This window comes from Podarcis bocagei, assembly GCF_964188305.1.
Source record: "Podarcis bocagei genome assembly, chromosome: 9".
NCBI lineage: Eukaryota > Metazoa > Chordata > Lepidosauria > Squamata > Lacertidae > Podarcis > Podarcis bocagei.
Window position 1 is genome coordinate 48449494 of NC_138134.1, and position 22765 is coordinate 48472258.

The 22765-nt window shown below is 41.4% G+C and overlaps 1 protein-coding gene across 1 annotated transcript in view; it reads right to left on the reverse strand.

Moving 5' to 3' along the window:
- LOC308595293 (UPF0462 protein C4orf33 homolog) overlaps nt 1–22765 on the reverse strand; it is a 44094-nt gene that overhangs the window by 20842 nt on the left and 487 nt on the right. The window contains exons 2-5 of the mRNA XM_081209298.1: nt 20618–20768; nt 18362–18542; nt 10442–10502; nt 8651–8750 (exon numbers count right to left, since the gene is read on the reverse strand). Coding sequence (XP_081065424.1) covers nt 8651–8750; nt 10442–10502; nt 18362–18542; nt 20618–20641 — 366 coding nt within the window. The 5' untranslated portion in view covers nt 20642–20768. The remainder of the gene's footprint in view (nt 1–8650; nt 8751–10441; nt 10503–18361; nt 18543–20617; nt 20769–22765) is intronic.

A 22765-nucleotide genomic window follows, 5' to 3' on the forward strand; every position in this document is an offset into this window, starting at 1 on the left:
TGTGACCAACATAACACATAAAATTCAGTGACAAACACATACAAATAAATGCTTTCAGACAAAGACACTGTGTGTATGACACTTTACTTTGCATTCACAAATTGCAGGTGTGCACCAAATCCATTTGAGAAGTTGCAATGCCCAAAGGAATTTTGACTTGGCTCAGTCAATACCCTAATGATTTGTTTCTTTTCAACCCATTGTGTTTATTAGGAGAAAGTCACAGTAAGATTCTGGTGAATTTCATGAAGATTTTAGAATTTGCAAACTGCTGGAGCAATTTAAGACTGGAAAAATAAGAAGCTGAGAGAAAAACTGACTTTACATCACTACCTGGTCCACAACTTTTCTTTTCAATCTCCGTGTCTCAAATTCAACAATAACAAAGTTGCCAACTAACAGCAGTACTTCAGTTACTGTTTCTGCTTTCTTTCAGAATAATCACATTTCCCATATAGACATCATCCCCTGTGTTTCTTCTCATTTTATTAAATGAGAAAGTCAACTTTTCAATACAATGAAGGGTCATTAACCTATTGTCTATTTTCTTGGAGAGGTCTTTAACCGAAGATTAGGAAAAGAGAAATTCCAAGTCACCTTGAATGTCATGCTGCTGGTTGCTTGCTCACGTATAAAATGCCATTTTGAAAAAATTGTTGGATTATGAAACTTTGGAAAATATATTTAAAATGATACAGAACATGTTAACTACTATATAAGTAAAAATAGCAAATGGGTTTGTAGGTTGACATTTTCATTCAATTCTCCAAAACCATTTTTAGATCAAGCGTATAACCCAAAACACCAGTCTACAGCAGATGTCAAACCGACGTATAAAATGGTTCCTTTGTTTATACCCAACTGCACCTTACTCTTTCTGCATAATCCTTCCCTGTTAACTACCATGTGCTTATGTTATTAGCATCACATCATTTATTGATTCTGCAATATTCTGTTAGGCACTGTATGCTTTCAAACACATTCCGAAATCTTATTTTGATCTCTTGTTATGACAGCCTTGTTTGCATAGCTGCCTTTAACAGATTTTAGACTGCAGAAACTCCAGTTCCAAAGATATTTGTGAGTTATCACTAGTAACCTCAATCTTAGCACCTGTCCTTTCATGCATTAGGAAAATCCTATTATTTCTACCTAGAGTTGATACACCCCTGCAAGGGGTAATACAAGCATGAAGTGTCCTCCGATATGCTGTGGTAGTTGTGCTATTTATTTGTGGCCTTGTCTCAATTTGGGATAGTTAAAGCAAGGTTCACTCCTTGTATTTTAATAAGTGTGGAGTCATTACTGCCATAGCCGCTTGTCTTCTTTGACAGCATGATAGCCTTTCACTTAGTTTAGCAGTATGCACAGATGCAATGACTTGCCTGCTAGCAACTGTACCTTCCACAGCAATGGGGGAGTGGGGTCGTGTTTGTATGCCTTGGTGCAACTGCTACACACTTTACTTTGAGTGCTACCTGTGCAGCAGTTGTTTTCCTGGAGCCTGATTCAGCTCATCAACCAGACATCAAACAATATTCAGCTAATTTTACTAAGAATACACCCAGTGAAATGAATGAAAATGTTTGTTAGGTCCTATTAATTTCAATTTCTTCTGAATAAAACTTAGTCGAATACCACCCAGAACATACTTTCAAAAGACACACATAAAACAGGAACAGATTTGTGTTGATCAAGGTGGGCACAACATTTTAGCCAGCATCATATACAGAGATACATACATATCACGCCCAGAGATTTTTCTGTATTTAATCAAATGTCTTCTGTAATAACTTGCAGTTCAGATTATATTACATTGCCTTGGATGAAAAAACAATAATTTTCTTCCATCGAAAGGGAGTGTCTAGCTACTTTCATTTTAATTTTATGTATAATGGGAAAAGATGATAAAAAGCACCTGGATCAATATTGTTCCATTCATTATTCCTTTATACTTAAGTCATAATCAGTTTGGTGTGAGAAATGAAAACCTGCTTGATATACGCAGTGAACAGGTATGCCATTTACTTTTATCCCACGTTAATCAATAATTAAAGATTAAATACATTGAGACAATACCCATTTCTGGTTAAATAGAACATAGTTTTAGTGGAATTACAATGTTTGTCTGCTCATCCCAAGTGGATAGTTCCACAGATTTTCCATGAAGGCAAGTTGTCAACAGCCCAAAAAGTGTCCATTTATCACAGGGGCATTGAAAAAAATGCAGGTGGCAAACAGAGCAACAAAATAATTTTGCAGCTATCTAAATGGAGGTCACTGTAAATAAAATAAGCACATGCTTGTGTTGGGAAAAGTGAAATGTTTAAAGTCCAATTATGATCTAGCAGGTATAGCAGAGTGCGAATGGCTTAGTTTCTCAATTCATTCTTGCAAGCAGCATCAATCATGGATTTTGTTTGAAAACAGCTTGATTACATCGCAACTTCTTATCCATTGGGATACACATGTGTGGCTTCAGGGGGGAAAGTTCCCATTTTCTTTACTGCAGAAGTAATGCCAGCTATCAGACAGCATCTATAATTGACTTAGGAAGAAATTCGCAAGAAGGGAGGAGAGGACAAAATGCATTCAGATTGGAATTAGAAGGATTCTTCTCATCTCATCTCTTTTCTTTTCTTGGTATCCTTCCATCTTTTGCATTCCAGTCAGGTAATCTTTGAAGCGGTTGGGTACTTAAGACCCGCAGAACATGAAATACTTTACTACAGAGACAATCTGTGAGGGAATGTGAGAAACAGAACCAATAAAAGAGCAATACTCAAGTGACCTGTAAAGAAAGTAGATCAATATGGGGATTTGAATAAGATTAGATGCCTGACAGCTGAAGATCACAAAGCTGATAACATGACTAAATGAGGAAGTAAAGACACAGTCAATTACTCCTTTGCAACAACTTGTGGGAATGGTTGAGGCTGGATTACAAACATAACGTGCAAGGGCTTTTGGGGTGCGTTGTTACTATTTGCAAAGGCATGGACTCTCAGTATCCAGAACAAATTCTGGCCCAACATTAATAGTTAGTAAGCAGTCTCCAATATCATCCACAGGACTCATAATAATATTGGTATATAATGCCTTAATGGCTGGGGACCAGTTTCCTTAAGGGGTCCCCTTACCCAATATGTGCCAACTTGATCACTTCAATCTGCAAAACTCACACTTCTGTAAATGCCACACAATGTCTATATTGCATTCATCAGGAGTCACATCTTTAGCGCCTGTATTTTGAAACTCCCAGACTATTGACATTATTGATGTCTGCTGAAAATGTTTCTGTTTCAGCAGATCTATTCAGATACATGATATGTTATGTGTTTTGTCGTCTTTCAGTGTTTCTAGATTATTTTAACAGTTTCTACATGTTTTAGAAGTGTTTCAAATATGTTTTATTTTACTGTTAATTGTATTTTTATTACAGAGCAGGAGAAAACAAGCATGGTCTCTCTTCCATGTAACAGCCCTTAAGATATTTGAAGATGGCTATCGTATCTCCTCTCAGTCTCCTCTTTTACAGGCTAAACCTACCCAGCTCCTTATTGATAACTAAATAAAAGTATATGATCAGGATGCAAATGAGCAACAGTGTAAGGCCCAGTTGAGAGGAAACAAAAGCTTTTCTCCAACCCAGACATTGGCGACAGATATTTTCATACATGCAGATATATAATGCAACTATGGCAGCGGACTTCAGCAAACTGAAGTCAACACTCTTCGATTTGATCCACTGAATGCTTGTAAGTGCTACAAGTAGGCAGTGGTCATCACTGTCTAACCACCTACTTTAAGCTGTCTGGGTAGCCTACCTTTTGTCTTTTTTATTTAGTTGCATTTACATGATGCCCACAAGTCTGATTCTGGTTGCTTCCAATCTTCTCCCATTAACAGTTTCAGGTTCAGGCATTTAAAATATTCTAGGTGATGGCTGCAAAAGAAAGGAGCAAAAGAGTCGGATGGGTTGGAAACATTAACACTTACCCCTTTCCACATCTGCTGAATTGGTATGAAGAAAAGTTATTGTATTACAAAACCACAGTACAGTAACTACGTATTAAAGAACTAGTGTGTGTTGTTCTTCACCATCCCAAGAAATTACACTGTAGTTTTTATTTATATATATATGTGTGTGTGTGTGTGTCTCACATTCATATTGCGAAACTGATTGAAATAATTACAGTCTGTGCCTTGTTGCCTTCTAAGTTTTCATGCAAGGAAAAGTATGAAAGTAAGGTGTGCAGATAACACTCTGTCAAATAAAGAATAAAAAGTAGCCACCAAGATAAATAGATGGGTGGTAGATAGGATTGGAGGTTTTGTGGTACAACTACCCAGAGAGCACATGACACTGTATGCAAGATAAAAAAATTCCTTCCAGTAGCACCTTAAAGACCAACTAAGTTAGTTCTTGGTATGAGCTTTCGTGTGCATGCACACTTCTTCAGATACACTGAAACAGAAGTTGCCAGATCCTTCTATATAGTGAGAAGGTGGGGAGGGGTGTTACTCAGAAGGGAGGGTGCGAATGGGAGATTGGCAGATAGCTGAGAGAGCCTCTTGACGACTCTTAACGACTGTAATAGGTCTTACAGGAAAAGGCAAGGGGTGGGAAGGTGAGAAATGGTTTAGTCATGTATAGTGAGATAAGAATCCAATGTCTTTGTTCAGTCCAGGTCTTTTCATGGTTTTAAGTTTGGTAATGAGTTGTAATTCAGCAGCTTCTCTTTCCAGTCTATTTCTGAAATTCCTTTGTAGTAAAACAGCTACTTTGAGATCTTGTATAGAATGTCCTGGGAGATTGAAGTGTTCTCCTACTGGTTTCTCTGTTCTGTGATTCTTGATGTCAGATTTATGTCCGTTTATTCTTTGGCGTAAGGTTTGGCCTGTTTGTCCAATATAGAGAGCTGAAGGACACTGTTGGCATTTGATGGCATACACAATGTTAGACGATGAGCAATTAAATAGTCCCGAGATGGTATGTGTGATGTTGTTGGGGCCAGTAATGGTGTTGTCCGGGTGTATGTGGCAGCAAAGTTGGCATCTGGGTTTATTGCAGGCTCTGGTGCCAGTGTCTGTGTTAAGTCTGGTTGTAGTATTATTGTGGGTTAGGAGTTGTTTAAGATTGGGTGGCTGTCTGTAGGCAATGAAAGGTCTTCCTCCCAGAGCTTGAGAAAGAGAACTGTCATTGGCCAGGAGAGGTTGTAGATCTCTGATGATGCGTTGTACTGTTTTAACTTGGGAGCTGTATGTGATGACTAGAGGTGTTCTGTTATTTTCTTTTTTGGGTCTGTCTTGCAGCAAGTTCTCTCTGGGTATCAGTCTGGCTCTGTTGATCTGTTGTCTAACTTCATCTGCTGGGTATTTTAGTTCTGAGAAGGTTTGCTGTAGATCCCTTAGGTGAGAGTCTCTGTCTGTAGAGTTGGAACAGATGCGGCTGTAACGTAGTGCCTGGCTATATACAATGGACTGTTTGGTATGTTTGGGATGGTAGCTAGAGGCATGTAGATATGTTTGTCGGTCAGTTGGTTTGCGGTATAAGGTGGTGTCTATGCGCCCATCCTGTATTTTTATAGTAGTGTCCAAAAAATGTATTTCTTGCATAGATTGATTCATTGTAAGGTTGATTGTGGGGTGAAAATCATTAAATTTCTGGTGAAAGGTGTCCAGGGTCTGTTGACCATGTGTCCAGATGATAAAAATATCGTCAATGTATCGCAGGTACAAGAGAGGTTTGAGTGGGTAGGAGTTCAGAAAATGTTGTTCTAAATCTGCCATGAAGATGTTGGCATACTGTGGGGCCATGCGGGTGCCCATTGCTGTGCCGCTGATCTGAAGAAACAGGTCATCACCGAATTTGAAGTTGTTGTGGGTAAGGACAAATTGGCAGAGTTTAGTGGCAAGGTCCGCTGTGGTTTTATCTGATATGGTGTTCCTTATAGCTTGTAAACCATCGTTGTGTGGGATGTTGGTATACAGAGATTCCACATCCATAGTAGCTAGTATAGTATTGTTACAATACTATACTAGCTACTATGGATGTGGAATCTCTGTATACCAACATCCCACACAACGATGGTTTACAAGCTATAAGGAACACCATATCAGATAAAACCACAGCGGACCTTGCCACTAAACTCTGCCAATTTGTCCTTACCCACAACAACTTCAAATTCGGTGATGACCTGTTTCTTCAGATCAGCGGCACAGCAATGGGCACCCGCATGGCCCCACAGTATGCCAACATCTTCATGGCAGATTTAGAACAACATTTTCTGAACTCCTACCCACTCAAACCTCTCTTGTACCTGCGATACATTGACGATATTTTTATCATCTGGACACATGGTCAACAGACCCTGGACACCTTTCACCAGAAATTTAATGATTTTCACCCCACAATCAACCTTACAATGAATCAATCTATGCAAGAAATACATTTTTTGGACACTACTATAAAAATACAGGATGGGCGCATAGACACCACCTTATACCGCAAACCAACTGACCGACAAACATATCTACATGCCTCTAGCTACCATCCCAAACATACCAAACAGTCCATTGTATATAGCCAGGCACTACGTTACAGCCGCATCTGTTCCAACTCTACAGACAGAGACTCTCACCTAAGGGATCTACAGCAAACCTTCTCAGAACTAAAATACCCAGCAGATGAAGTTAGACAACAGATCAACAGAGCCAGACTGATACCCAGAGAGAACTTGCTGCAAGACAGACCCAAAAAAGAAAATAACAGAACACCTCTAGTCATCACATACAGCTCCCAAGTTAAAACAGTACAACACATCATCAGAGATCTACAACCTCTCCTGGACAATGACAGTTCTCTTTCTCAAGCTCTGGGAGGAAGACCTTTCATTGCCTACAGACAGCCACCCAATCTTAAACAACTCCTAACCCACAATAATACTACAACCAGACTTAACACAGACACTGGCACCAGAGCCTGCAATAAACCCAGATGCCAACTTTGCTGCCACATACACCCGGACAACACCATTACTGGCCCCAACAACATCACACATACCATCTCGGGACTATTTAATTGCTCATCGTCTAACATTGTGTATGCCATCAAATGCCAACAGTGTCCTTCAGCTCTCTATATTGGACAAACAGGCCAAACCTTACGCCAAAGAATAAACGGACATAAATCTGACATCAAGAATCACAGAACAGAGAAACCAGTAGGAGAACACTTCAATCTCCCAGGACATTCTATACAAGATCTCAAAGTAGCTGTTTTACTACAAAGGAATTTCAGAAATAGACTGGAAAGAGAAGCTGCTGAATTACAACTCATTACCAAACTTAAAACCATGAAAAGACCTGGACTGAACAAAGACATTGGATTCTTATCTCACTATACATGACTAAACCATTTCTCACCTTCCCACCCCTTGCCTTTTCCTGTAAGACCTATTACAGTCGTTAAGAGTCGTCAAGAGGCTCTCTCAGCTATCTGCCAATCTCCCATTCGCACCCTCCCTTCTGAGTAACACCCCTCCCCACCTTCTCACTATATAGAAGGATCTGGCAACTTCTGTTTCAGTGTATCTGAAGAAGTGTGCATGCACACGAAAGCTCATACCAAGAACTAACTTAGTTGGTCTTTAAGGTGCTACTGGAAGGAATTTTTTTATTTTGACTATGGCAGACCAACACGGCTACCTATCTACTACTGTATGCAAGGTTATGTTTCAAGTGGACATCTCACAAAGTCTCAGTTCAGTTCAGGCATAAAGCATTTTTCTATCAGCATATCAGAAGCGCGCATTTTGCAGATTGAAATGCTGTAAGGCACACATACTACCATATATTTCCATTCAGCAAGTACTAATGAATATGGAGCACAGCAAGCTGCCCCAGACCCAAGAAGCCGTTCAAAAGAACACAGGGGAAAGACGAGCAAGCATTGTTATAATATTTTACACCATCATTCATATATTCACATTTCCCAATGCACTTCTTGATCCAATGCAAGAAGTGTACAGGTATTACATTATATCCCAACGGATAAGCTTAGCAAAGCAGTGTATGTGAGAGAGAATGATCGTTAAAGGTTATTTTGTTTGAACTCCTTTAATGTGTTAACATTTTCAATAGTAAGACTGCTACAAGCCAAATAAAAAGCATCCTTGACCAGCCTGACCAGCAGAAGCAACATCACTGCATTTAAGTTCTTGTCTAGATTCTGCAGTTTAGGTCCTAATATAACTTGCCCTCCTAATTTGAAGGGCAATAAAATATTCTCCCACTCTCACCAGTCTCTTAGAACGCCCCCTCCCCCCCCAAAAAAAGCACCACAGATGTACTTACAAATCAGGTTTCTGTTTTGCCACAATGTCATGTTGAGGTACAGGGTAGAGGGCTTCATATGTTCTGTTAACTCCTGACCCATGAATTGCAAATGCATTAAATTTGTCAGTAGCTGGTGGAAAATAACTCCAAGGAAGATGAGCTTTTCCATTCCATTTGGAACACGTTCTCGACACTTCAAACATTAAAGGAAGTTCTTGCTGTGTTAAAAGAAGATATGCAGATTTATCCCAGTCTCGTGAGTGTTGAAGTAATTGTGCGTTTGGGGAAGGTGGTGGTGGAGTCTACTTACTTTGCACACTTTCCGTCTCCCAGAAAGCAGCAACACCAGATACTGTCCATGCCTACAAAAACATAATATAGTCATACCAGAAATACATCCATTAGCATATCTAAACCAGAGGCAGCTTATAGTTCTCAGATGAAAATTGTGTAACTCGATAAAATGCAAATAACTCCTAAGCAACTTGCTATGTAAGTCAACATGAAGCCATTAAATTGCACAACTATATTTGCTTCATTCTGGACTACATCTACAAATAAGGTAAAGGTAAGGTAAAGGACCCCTGGATGGTTAAGTCCAGTCAAAGGTGACTATGGAAGTGGTGCTCCTCTTGTTTTCAGGCCAAGGGATCCAGCATTTGTCCACAGATAGCTTTCCGAGTCATGTGGCCAGCATGACTAAACCGCTTCTGGCGCAATGGAACACTCTGATGGAAGCTAGAGCACACAGAAACACGGTTTACCTTCCCACCACAGCGGTACCTATTTATCTACTTGCACTGGTATACTTTTGAACTGTGAGATTGACAGAAACTGGGACAGAGCAACAGGAGCTCACCCAGTTGCGCGAATTCAAACCTAGGGGCACGGGTGGCGCTGTGGTCTAAACAACTGAGCTTCTTGGGCTTGGCGATCAGAAGGTTGGCAGGTCGAATCCGCGTGACAGTGGTGAGCTCCCATTGCTCTGTCCCAGCTCTTGCCAACCTAGCAGTTCAAAAGCACACCAATGCAAACAGATAAACAGGTGCCACTGGAGTGTCATGGTGTTCCATTGTGCCAGAAACGGTTTAGTCATGCTGGCCACATGACCTGGAAAGCTGCTTGTGGACAAACGCCAGCTCCCTTGGACTGAGGCAAGATGAGCAATACACCTCATAGTCGTCTTTGACTGGACTTAACCATTCAGGGGTCCTTTACCTTTCTTTACAAAGAAGACATTTGCTGAAGTAAGTCTTTACTAACCCACAGCCACATACACACACATCTTTATGGGATGCTTTTAAATTCACTCATAATTGTCCATCATTTTCACTGGTCCCCCACCCTAGCTACAGCACCACTCAAATCCCCAATTTTGTATATTTTTCAGAGCTTGCCTCCCTGAATAGACTCAACAATAAAAACGTACACTGCCTTTATCCTATCTTGGACTCTTTATCCTATCTTGGATTCTTCTCACTCCGATTCTGTAAGAATACAGAAATTCATTCATTGGTTAATGTTATAATACTGCAGCTGCAAATTAAAGATTCCTACAGAGCTTTACATGTAGAGTATTGGCAACCGCATAGGAAAACATACAGGTGCTTTTGCTCTTAAGGACTCCGTCCCTATGCAGCACCTTACCATCTCACTGTATAATAATATTACTATTAGTAATTAATTAATTAATAGTAATATTAATATCCCGTCCATCTGGCTGGGTTTCCCCAGCCACTCTGGGTGGCTTACAACGTATATGTTATTGCACTGCACGTCAATATACATTAACTTTACAGCTCTGTTCCTTAGCTTACTGCTAAAATATACAGACTGAGAGAAACCATAATATTTTTTTCTAGCCACATTGTAGAATCAGCAGCTACCTTCTAAAGCCACAGAACAACTCCAAGCAGAAAGACACTTCTGATACTGGACAAGGTCTGAATGGGATTCCCTAGTGGCAAATCCTGTTCTTCACCTGCATAAAGCTGAAAGCACTCTTGGAATTCTAGCAATCTCCCAAAGACAAATGTACACATCAAGGATTCAAGCAACATAATTGCATAAGAAATTAAAGGATTTTGAAATGTTTACTTACGGACAAAACTCCACTTCTAAGTACTGCTCAGTTTGGTGATTCAAGAAGAAAGCTTCTACAACTGAAAACCAACAAAACATTGCTGCTTCATTTTAAATCATTTTTATATTTACAGTGCAAACCTACACACAGTTACATGAACTCAATCCCATTTGCTCAATATAACTTATTCCCTACTGCATTTAGGATTGCAGACTTAGGCTACAATCCCATATCCATTTACCTGGGAGTACAGCCCAATTGAACTCAGTGGGACTTACCTCTGAGTGGATACGCATAGGAGAATGCTGCAAAATCTCATTTCTCCTCTAATTTTTTTCGGCAGCCCACTAACTGTATATATTTTTCATAATGTGCTTTGAAAACACTTTTCAAATAGCTTATAATTACCATAATCTAGAAGAGTATTGCTTTTAAAACTACTACAAAAAAGTGTTTTACAAATTCTCTGTGTGTATGTACATAGGGGGAAGAAACAAAAGATTGATTCTTCCATCTTGATAAGGATGGAAACAGCTGTGGAAAATAACAGTTTCTCTACTTGATATTAGCTGTCAATCAGGTAAGTGATGCTTAGGGACTTTTACGGGATGCCTGTGTAGGTAAAATTGAACAGAACTGAGCAATCACTCATTGCACTGGCCCTAAGGAAAAGCCTTAAGTGCAAGAAACTGATGCAATATACTCCTAAAGCAATGGAATGAATGTGAAACAATTGAGAGAGCAGGGAAAGAATTTCATTCATATGTATGAAAAAGCTACTCAGGAATCCTGCTGCTACTTTCCAATGCAGTGCTGATCAACGGAAACAGCTGCAAGAAATAAGAATAAAATACAAATGGATCCCAGAAAAAGATTTCTCCTCCACCTAGGGAAGTATAAATTATGAATTCGTCATACCTTTAAGAGCAGAAAAGAAAAAGAATGGGGAAAATTGTTCCAACTGATGCTCATACAGCACATTAAAGTTTTTTTAAATACAAAATTGGCGTTATTCTAGCAGGTAGCAGCATACTCAACTATTACTCTAGACTCTCCTCTAGAATGCTATGTGAACATAGCCAATTAGTGAATATTTTAAACACTATACACATTTATTGCACTGCCAATTTGAATGCATTATGCTGTGAATATTATTTTGGCAACAATGCTGCAATACTAAAATTTAAAAACCTATGGAGCTTGAATGCAAGATAAAGCAACATAAGCTTGATGGCATAAGAAAAAAGTTTAAAATGTGAAGATCACATAGCCAAGGAAACTTGCCAGATGACTTCACACTGATATATCATCCTGTTCAAGAAAAACAGAATCAAAGTAGTGTTGGTAACACTGAAACTCCAACTATTGAGTAGCCATCTCCATAGTGATAGAAATCAGGGAAGTCACAGTGAAAGCCCAGCTGAGATGGGGAGAGATTACGCTACTTAGACTTGGAGAAACATAGTGGCTATGTCAAACAAGACCACAAAAGTTGTTGGTCCATCAAAAACATTTTAAGAATGTAAGAAGAGCCTACTGGATCAGGCCAATGGCCCATCTAGCCCACTATCCTGTTCCCATAGATGCCTATGTAAAATTGAAAGCAGAATCTGAGCTCAACAGTGGAGGTAGTTTTTAGTCGTCTTATCCAGATATCCCTGCGTCAGTAGTATGTGGCCTATAAAATGAGAGAACCAAGTTTTATAAGGCTTTTATGACTGATGATATTCAGTACTTTGGATGTCACCCAAGCTAAATCGCACTCAGAGTAGATACACTGCAATTAATGGGTCTACACTGAGCAAACTCTTGCTTTAAACAGGCTACAAAGTGGGTGGCTATTTGAAAATCTGTATTATGGTATTGAAGCAGTTCATTTATCATCAGATCCCTTAAAGAAACAGTTGCCAGTATAAAAACCAGTGAGTTTAAGTGGCAACTGTACTGAAGTGTTGGAATTTGTATTATAAGATAAAAGTTCTTTGGACTACACATTTAGTGAAAATTAATTTATCCAGCATAAAAGATGAGAGATTCTAATGCTGTACCTCCATACTCCTCTCTAAAAGATGTACATAAGAGTCTTTATCACACAGGAAAGTTAAGCCTACCACGTGGATCTTTTAAAAACCTTGAAGCTAATGCACCGAGTTTGGGTTGCCACGTTTCAAAAAGTAAAAATCAGGACACCCCAAAAGTTGTTGAGATATATATATATATATATATTTTACAAAAACTGATTTTTCAATTGACTAAGATCCAGGACAAAGCACTGCCTTTTGGAAATCCCTCTGCCCCAGGTATCAATTCCACCTTTGAAATCCCAGTAATGTCCAGGAAAATCTGGACATATGGCAGCCCTAACCAATATACAGTTACCAAACTTTATTGATGGGACAAATATATGGATTTTCATTCATTTTGTACTTGACTATAGTATTTGGGAATACCATATGGGAAGATAATTCAGAGGCAGTCCTTAATCACTATCATGTATAGTAACAGATTACAGTGGTACCTCGGGTTAAGAACTTACAGTGGTGCCTCGCAAGACGAAATTAATTCGTTCCGCGAGTTTTTTCGTCTAGCAAATTTTTCATCTTGCGAAGCACGAAATCCCATAGGAATGCATTGAAATTCAATTAATGCGTTCCTATGGTCAAACAAAGCCAAATTTGGTACAACAAGAGTTTATTAAGTGCTCTTTAAAGTCACACATACTGTAAAGAGCATTTCAAATATTGAAGGAACAATAAATCAAGTTTCTAAACATGACAGAAAAACATTTAAAAATCAACAAAGTGTACAGTACATTTTCTAAGACTCTGGAGGACCACTCGAAGAAGGTTCCTCTTCCACTCTTTGCTTCTTGCTGAAGAACCTGTCCATGGTCTGCTGCTTCATCTGCCTTTTCAGCACCTCCCTGAAAGGCGACATGACCGTCGCATCAAAAGTGTTCGCAAGGTCATGTGCCACGTGCTTGTTAGGGTGGTGCCGCTGTGCAAAAGCCTGCACATCCTTCCGCTTCATGCAAATGTCCCTCAGTTCTTTGGAGGACAGCCGTTCCTCAGTTGCTTCCTCCTCTTCCAGCGAGGCCTGCTCCTGCGCAGCCTCTGCCTGCAGTTTGACCAGCTCCTCCAGGCCCATGGTCCTCCCCAAGGCAACAATGTCCTGCACCACTGTTGACTCTGGTGCATCAGAGTCACTTGGTGCCACACAGTCCGGCCACAGGCTGCGCCAAGCGCAATTCAAATTTCTCTGGCTGATCCCGTTCTAGGCCGTGGTGATCATCTTCAAGCAGGTGACAATGTCGAAGTGGTCCTTCCAGAATTCCCGCAGGGTGATGGTGGTGCAATCAGTCACCTTGAAGCATCGCCTGAAAAGCTCCTTGGTGTAGAGTTTTTTGAAATTGGCGATGACCTGCTGATCCATCGGCTGGAGCAGTGGCGTGGTGTTAGGCGGCAGGAACATGATGTTGATGAAGCTGAACTCCTCCAACAAGTCCACCTCAAGGCCTTTAGGATGGGCAGGAGCATTGTCCATCAGAAGCAAAGCCTTCAGCGGCAGGTCGTTGTCCAGCAGGTACTGCTTGACAGCAGGGCCAAAAGCAAGATTGACCCAGTCCACAAACAGCACACGTGTGACCCAAGCCTTGCTGTTGGATCGCCACATGACACTCAGCCGCTCCTTGTCGATCTTGTGTCTCTTGAAGGCCCGTGGGTTCTCCGAGTGGTACACCAGCAGGGGCTTGATCTTCAGGTCGCCGCTTGCGTTGGCACAGAAGAGCAGGGTCAGACGGTCCTTCATGGGCTTGTGGCCAGGCAACTTGGACTCCTCCTGAGTGATGAAAGTCCTTTTGGGCATCCTCTTCCAAAACAGCCCGGTCTCGTCGCAGTTGAAGACCTGCTGTGGAACGTAGCCCTCCGTCTTCACAGCCTCCAGGAACTCCAATGCAAAGTCTTCAGCCGCAGGAACATCAGAACTGGCAGCCTCTCCATGCCTGACCACGCTGTGGATTCCAGATCTTGCCTTGAACCGGTCAAACCAACCTCTGCTTGCCTTGAAGACTTCTGGCTTGCCTGAGGTTCCTGGCTGTTCCTGGACGAGGTCTGTGTGCAAGGCCTTGGCCTTCTCACAAATGACGGCCTCAGTCACTGTGTCCCCTGCACGCTGCTTCTCTTCTAACCAGATGAGCAGCAACTTCTCGACCTCCTCCAGAACAGCTGGGCGGTTCTTCACGATCCTGGTGACTCCCTTGGCTGCATCAGTCGCAAGGATCTTCTCCCTCATCTTCAGGATGGTGCCAAAGGTCGATGGGTTCCTGCCGTACTCCCTGGCGAGGTCTGTCACACGCATTCCACCGTCGTGCTTCCGGATGATCTCCTTCTTCATTTCCAGCGTCACCTTCTCCTTCTTCCTCTCGCTGGCCTCTGCAGCAGCAGTCTTCTTGGGTCCAGCGGCAGCACAGCTCCTACGTTCGTAAACTCAGGGGGGGAAAAATCAGTGCTTCACATCCAAAAAATTCAAAAGCACCCAGCCACCCACCACACAGAAATTCAAACCCAGAACCAAGTCCTTGAATTCCAAACACCCAACCCAAAATCCAAAAACCTCCAAAAAAGTTTTAAAAGTTTAACTTACGAAATGGCTGCAAATCACCAAAGTCTTCAAAATCCTCAAATGGCTGCAAAAGAAGTTTTGGAAAAGCTTTAAAAATCACCAAAGTCTTCAAAAACCTCAACTGTTCCCCCAGCCACCCACCCATCACACAGAAATTGCAAACCCCTCCCCAACTGTTGCAAACCCCTCCCCAACTGTTCCCCCAGCCACCCACCACACAGAAATTCAAACTCAGAATTTTTTTTTAAAAAAACAACAACATGGCCCAGTGGTCACAGAAAATCATAAAAATGCAGAAAAAAACACACAAGCTCCCAGATTCTTGCAAACCCCTCCTCAACTGTTCCCCCAGCCACCCACCACACAGAAATTCAAACCCAGAATTTTTTTTAAAAAAAATCAGCAGAGTGCCCCAATGGTCACAGAAAATCATAAAAATTAAAAAAAAACCACAGAAGCTCCCAGATTCTTGCAAACCCCTCCCCAACTGTTCCCCCAGCCGCCCACCACACGGAAATTCAAACCCATAATTTTTTTTAAAAAAACACAACATGGCCCAATGGTCACAGAAAATCATAAAAATTCAAAAAAAAAAAAAAAAACCCACAGAAGCTCCCAGATTCTTGCAAACCCCTCCTCTACTGTTCACCCAGCCGCCCACCACACAGAAATTCAAACCCAGAATTTTTTTTAAAAAAAACAACAACATGGCCCAATGGTCACAGAAAATCATAAAAATTCAAAAAAACCCCACACAAGCTTCCAGATTCTTGCAAGCCCCTCCCCAACTGTTCCCCCAGCCGCCCACCACACGGAAATTCAAACCCATAATTTTTTTTAAAAAAACAACAACATGGCCCAATGATCACAGAAAATCATAAAAATTCAAAAAAAAAAAAAACCCACAGAAGCTCCCAGATTCTTGCAAACCCCTCCTCTACTGTTCACCCAGCCGCCCACCACACAGAAATTCAAACCCAGAATTTTTTTTAAAAAAAACAACAACATGGCCCAATGGTCACAGAAAATCATAAAAATTCAAAAAAACCCCACACAAGCTTCCAGATTCTTGCAAGCCCCTCCCCAACACCATGTCCTTGAATTCCAAACACCCCAACCCAAAATCCAAAAACCCCAAAAAAAGTTTTAAAAGTTTAACTTACCAAATGGCTGCAAAAGAAGTTTTGGAAAAGCTTCAAAAATCAGCAAAGTCCTCAAAAACCTCAAAAAAGGCTACCACACCGCGTGCTATGTGTTGCTCCTCGAAGTCAAGTCGCAACTGCACCTCTTCAAGCAATGCACCTTGGGTTTTAACGGTTTTACGAAAAAGGAAACAAACTTGCAAGACGTTTTCGTCTTGCAAAGCAAGCCCATAGGGAAATTCGTCTTGCGAAGCACCTCAAAAAACAGAAAACCCTTTCGTCTAGCGAGTTTTTCATCTTGCGAGGCATTCGTCTTCCGGGGCACCACTGTAATTCGTTCTGGAGGTCCATTCTCAACCTGAAACTGTTCTTAACCTGAAGCACCACTAATGGGGCCTCCCACTGCCGCCGCTGCTCGATTTCTGTTCTCATCCTGAAGCAAAGTTCTTAACCTGAGGTACTATTTCTGGGTTAGCGGAGTCTGTAACCTGAAGCGTCTGTAACCCGAGGTACCACTGTACTACCATTTTGTCCACTGTAACACTCTGTATATGGAATAAGCAGCTTGTGCTATAAATAGCTTATTGCTAGCATTTACACACTTGCTAATGAGCATATGTTGTAGCATAACCCCATAACAATTTGCAAAACCACTTTCTCCTTTGAGGCAGGGGCCTATCCTTTCGTACTGTTTGCACCATATAAACTGGCAATAATAATAATAATGCCCCTGTAGGTTTCATAGCATTGAATTTTTTTAGGTTTTCACAAACTGTGTGACAATTTCTACAAAGAACCTGGCATTAATAACATTAGTTTTGATTCAGATCTGGATAATTAGATGATTGTTTACCATAAAATTCCAAGAAAAGCATAGTAATATATTTCTTTACCTAGGAGGCAGAATTGCGGAGAACATGCTCAAAAAAAGAACATTTCATGAAAATTGCCTGCCTTTTGAGATAACCTAAAATAGATTACTCGATATATAAATGGTAATTGATGTTTACAACACAGTTATAATATTTATTCAGGTTGCATAACCTCTAATAATTTGCAATAAGTAGCCTTCCCATTAAAAATTAAATGACCCTTCTGCCCCACCATATTACATTATATCCCAGCTAGAAGAGGACAGAGGGTAAAGAAACAGCTGTGGGTGGAAGGGGAGCCTCTCCTCATCCTTTGGACCGATCCCTGGGAAAGCTGCTGCACCTGGAACTGGTTGTGGAAAGTGCAGCTGAATGGGACACAGCTGCGGGCAGTCTGAGGCAGTGCCTTGGGTCTACGCATAAAGATCAAGTCTAGAGCAAGAGACTAGGCTGATGTTTGCTGTTTCCAGTATCTTTTTGTTGTGAAACCTTTGTGGGTAAGCTAAAAGTTTGCTGGACTTTGGGTGAGAAACCCAGAGGATGATAGGGTGTGACCAAAGGAAAATGAATATATTTTATTTTACTTTATTTATTTATATACACAGAAACAGCCCTATGTATTGATGCAGCGCTTATATGTAACTGTGTATTTTTGTAGTATTATGTTTAAGTTGTTTGCTGTTGCTTCAGTTTTTTGTACTCTGATCTCTAAGAATATATATTTAATGTATTAATCAGTATAGAAATTAGATATTAAATAATCAATCAATACTGGAAAGAAAACTGAATGTTTAGGGCACTTGGAACTCCTAACTAGGCTTCATTCATTTCTCTGTTTTGAATCAGCTTCTCTGATAGTCACAGGATTCTGCATAATACTAATGGAAAGCTCATTCTCTCAATGTAGATCTTTATATAACCAAAACAGCACCATCTAGCCACATCAGCAGGCTCAGGGTAACCCAAAGCTTTACAGAAGTAGAGGATGGGAAAAGGAGGGGCGGTGGGAGGTGAATAGGGGACCTACACCCCCTCACAGGATAATTAGTGTTGAGCATATTCAGTGGGCACAAAATGATGAATCTGTTGGGGATGGAAAATGGAAAGCTGAGGTGGAATAGAATACTCTGAAAAATGGCAGAGTTGTCTGTCTGCAAGCTTGAACAAGAGCACTCCACATAACCTGTTGCTGCATTTCTTTAAACAAAGTTCAGCATTTCTCTTGACAGGAATGCCAGCCTGTACACAAGAGATGCTGCCAGAATATACATGATAGAACCTTGCAAAAAGATTGATTCACTTACCCTCATAGTCCCACAGTCCATTGAATGGTTTTCCAGGGTCACCAGGAGGAGCTGGAGGATCGTTAAAAAATGGAGCAGACACTTCTATCATCATTCCAGCATCTTCACCTGTCAACTTGATTGTTACTGGATCATGACTCACTGGTAAGCTGTTCCATGTATCTTCAATTTTAAACTCCATCTAAATATTATATTGTAAACTTAAAATGATTATTTTTGTTTAATACTAAGAAGTTTGCCACTATTTTTTTTTGTTTCGTTAAAAAACCAACCAACCTGCAGTGTCACTATATCCCTGCTTCATTCAACCCTCTGCTGTTGTTTAAACTCGCAGCTTTCATCTACAGTCATACCTCATGTTACAGACACTTCAGAGTACGTCTTACAGGTTCGGAAGTACTGGAAAGAGTTACTTGCTGGTTTCGCTGATCGCACATGCTCAGAAGCGCTAAATTGCGCCATGCACCTGCGCAGATACGGCGCTTCAGGTTGTGCTCTTTTCAGGTTGTGAACGGGCCTCCGGAACGGATCCCATTCGCAACCAGAGGTACCACTGTATGTCCTTCCACCCTGCTCTACTCAAACTTCTGCCATTGTGGGAGTGAAAAGGGGAAACACTGAAATGGGCATAAATGTTTTTCGGAACTTCTCAGCTGCCTCACGTGAGAGACAAAGGATGAGGAACCTTCAAACATTCCATAGTACATTCTCACAATGTATTTTACTCCTGGTACCATGTGTTGTTTTCAACATGAAGTTCCAGATTCAATGTAGTAATTTAGCAGAAATGTTTTCTTAACAGACACCCGTATATGTACAACACTCATCAACTGAACTTAATACTCTCTAACTGAACAAACTGATGGGCTTGCTCTTAAGATACAGTAATATATATCAGCATGGGTTATGCGTACAAAAGGGGCTGCAGAATAGAAGAAAGGAGGAGGCACGGAAATGGGATGTGGTCTTTGTGCAAGGGGTTGAAAAAACAAGGAGGTAGGAAAGGGGAGGGGAGGGAAATAATGGTGTGTGTATGGAAAGGAAGATGCACAATAGGAGAGAGGGTAAGGTGTGGAAATAGGGGTGATCTGTGTGCAGTGGCGGAGCTAGCACCTGGAGAAGCAGGGTGGGGCGATCTGCCCAAGGGGCGATCAGTGAGGCAGCACAATCCTGGAGGGGACCAATCGCGACACGATGCTCGGGGGGCGTGATCGCGGTGCGGTGCGGTGATCCTCCTGGTGGGGGGCAGATTGCAGCGCGGTGATGCAATCCTCCCGGCGGGGGGCCGGTCGCGGCGTGGCAGCGTGATCTGCCGGGGGGGTGTCTCCCCCCCCGGGATGACACCCAAGGCGGACTGCCCCCACCACACACCCCTTTCTACGCCCTTGTCTGTGTGCAAGGAGAGTTGAGAAAACTATGGACAAGGGGTGTGGAAAAAGGAAAATGATGGTGCAAAGCGGGTTGCAAAATAAGATGGAGTAGGTGGCATGGGAATGGGGTTGAAGATGAAAGCAGTGGTGCGAAAGAGTCTGGATAATAGGCCAAGTTTCATAGCTTCATAACTGGGCAAAGGGCACAAAGGGTGCTTATAGTGTGGTAGGAGGTTTCAGGAAGTTATAATGAGGGTGGACAAAAGTAAATGAGGAGGCATGGACATGGGAGCAAAGGTGAAAACAGGGATGCAAAGTGTGCTTGCACAATAGAGCGGAAGAGAGAAGTAGCTTCCGGAATAGGGTTGGGAAGGTGAAAAGTGAGCTTAGTAGCAGTAGGAAGGGGAAGCTCTAGGGCCGTGGTTCCCAATGTGGAGCACATGCCCCACAAGGGGGCAATCTGATTTTTAAGGGGGGCAATTCAAGAATGAGTTATTAACCCTGAATGGCCTTTTAGGCTTCCTCCACGTGAACAGGAGTTCACTTTTTTAATAATTATATATCACTGGGGGGGGCAGCATCAGGATTTTAGAGATGCTTAGGTGGGGCATGGCCAAAAAAAGGTTGGGAACCACTGCTCTAGGGGGTTAATGTGGGGAAAATAGTAGGGGTGTGTGTGAATGGAGCAGACAGGGGCACAGCTGCTAGTAACTTTAATAGCATTCTATAATCTCCCAACTCCTACCCATTATTGCAAGTGACACAACATCATTGCAACCGAGAGATGCAAGTCAACCAATTGCATGTGTTACTGGAAGTTCCATTAAGATCTTGGTATAGTTATTACATATGCAGGAGAATTAAATAACTTGCTGCAACACCATACCTTTTTCAGTACCTGACTGTTCATGCCTATTTTCACCACAGGGTGTCCACAGTGATCTCAACTTTAACTTGTATAAATATGCAAATCCACTGTCATCCTCCAAATAAAGTTATATTTCCACAGCAGTATTGGTGATGAACAAATGGCCTGCCTACGGATAAAGTAGAACATGTTAAAGTTGAAATACAACTATATATCCTCTGCAAACTTATGATAAAAATAAAATTTCCTTGTAATTAGTCTTGGAAATGTACTCCTGCAATATCTTCTAAGAACTTAAGAGTGAGCTGAATCAGACCAGTGGCCAATTTATTCCAGCATTCTGGCCAGTCAGATGCTTTGGGGAAGCAACTTTGCAAGCAGGTCGTGAGGGCAACAGCATGTTCATCTTCTGTTGATTCCAGCAACATGTATTCAGAAGCATACTGCCTCCAACAATGGAAGAACACATCCATCAGGGAAAGTAGCCATTGATAGCCTTGTGCTCTAAGAATTTGTTGAATCTTCTTTAAAAGCCTGCCAAGTTGGTGGCCATCACTGCCGCTCATGGAAACAAATGTCACAGTTTCATAGTTTTGTCTGTCCTGAAAATTCCTATGTTCAGCTTCAATGGATGTCCCTAAGTGCCAGTGTTGTGAAAGAGAGAAAAACTTTGCTTTCTCTAGACCATGCATAATTTTATACACTTCTGTTACGGAACCTACTATTTTCTTTGAACTAAAAAGCCCTAAATGCTGTAATATTTCCTTCTACATAGCTGCCTCCAACTGGTACATAACATAGCAGTTGATTGGCATTCTGCGGTCCATCAGCTTATCCTTGTGCTCTACAACTTGCACTTGCTGCCTGTAGCCTTCCAGGTATCATCACCCTGAGCAGCTTTAAGTATACTTTAACACACAATACACAAAACAAGGTATTGTAAATAATGTGCAGTTCATACTTCAGCATCAATCCACCCACAAAGCAATCAAAAGATAATAGTTTAGACACTCAAATGTGTGACTAATATAAAAGTCAAAACTTTTTTCTCAATACTGTATGAGAAAAGAGTTTAAAGGAGTTAAGCTAAGTGGCAAGTTGAGTTGAGCATACCAAGAACGGAGGTGCAATTCCTACATGTCATCCAATTTATCCAGGAACCAGTTCCCCCACCTTGTCTAAATTATACATCTTCCTGTCCATACCTGCAGAAATATTGCTCTATTTAACTCTTTCCCTCCTTAACTGTGGTAAAAAGAAACTTTGAATGCAGGACTGGGAAAATGTGAGCTAATTACAAATTGACTGAAGGATAGCTCCAGCATTGAAATTGCCTGCAATTGGTGGGTCAATGGTAGGGAATTTGGTCTCCAGTTTTTCCAAAAAGGATGTGAGTTGGTTCCAATATCCTGTCAATGTCTGCTTGTTAGGGCAAGGGGGGCTATATATGCTAATTATGATTAGAACTAAGTTTGAAGAGCTCAGGAGGAATGCTTGGGCAATATTATTACATGGCTGGAGGGAAATAATTTCAAGATTAGACTGCTGGGCACAAAGAAAATTAGTCCCGCTTTATATCGACCCATGATGTTGGATTTGTGGGCTAGGAGGGAATATGAGTTGTATCCCAATTGAGGGATAGCTCAGTCAGTAGAGCATGAGACTCTCAAACTCAGGGTTCAAGCCCCACGTTGGGTAAAAGATTTCTGCATTGCAGGGGGTTGGGCTAGATGACCCATGGGATCTTGTCTAACCCTCCAATTTTACAATTCTATGCTGCTGTAGCGTTTGCATGTTCACAAAGGACATCAGGTTTCCAGAACTTGGGGAGGAACTTGGGAACTACTAGCAGTGAGAAGGGGCAACACAAAGTGTTAATACATCCCATTAATCACCATCCAGTATTGTGGGTAGGTCACACTGCAATAAGAGTTTAATAGAGAGTGCTTATGTGTGGGTGGAAAAAATCAATTTGCTTGACTCATATGTGCATTAACACTCTGGAATATACACACTCTCTAACACAATATTGTGCGCGTGTGTGTAAGTGCAAGAATCACTCTTTCCTCAGGATACCGACATACTGTACTGATGAAGAGGACAGTGAGGCACATCCCGAGCATCTCTTATCTCCTCTCTGCAGAGTAGAAATCTATTGCAATGACT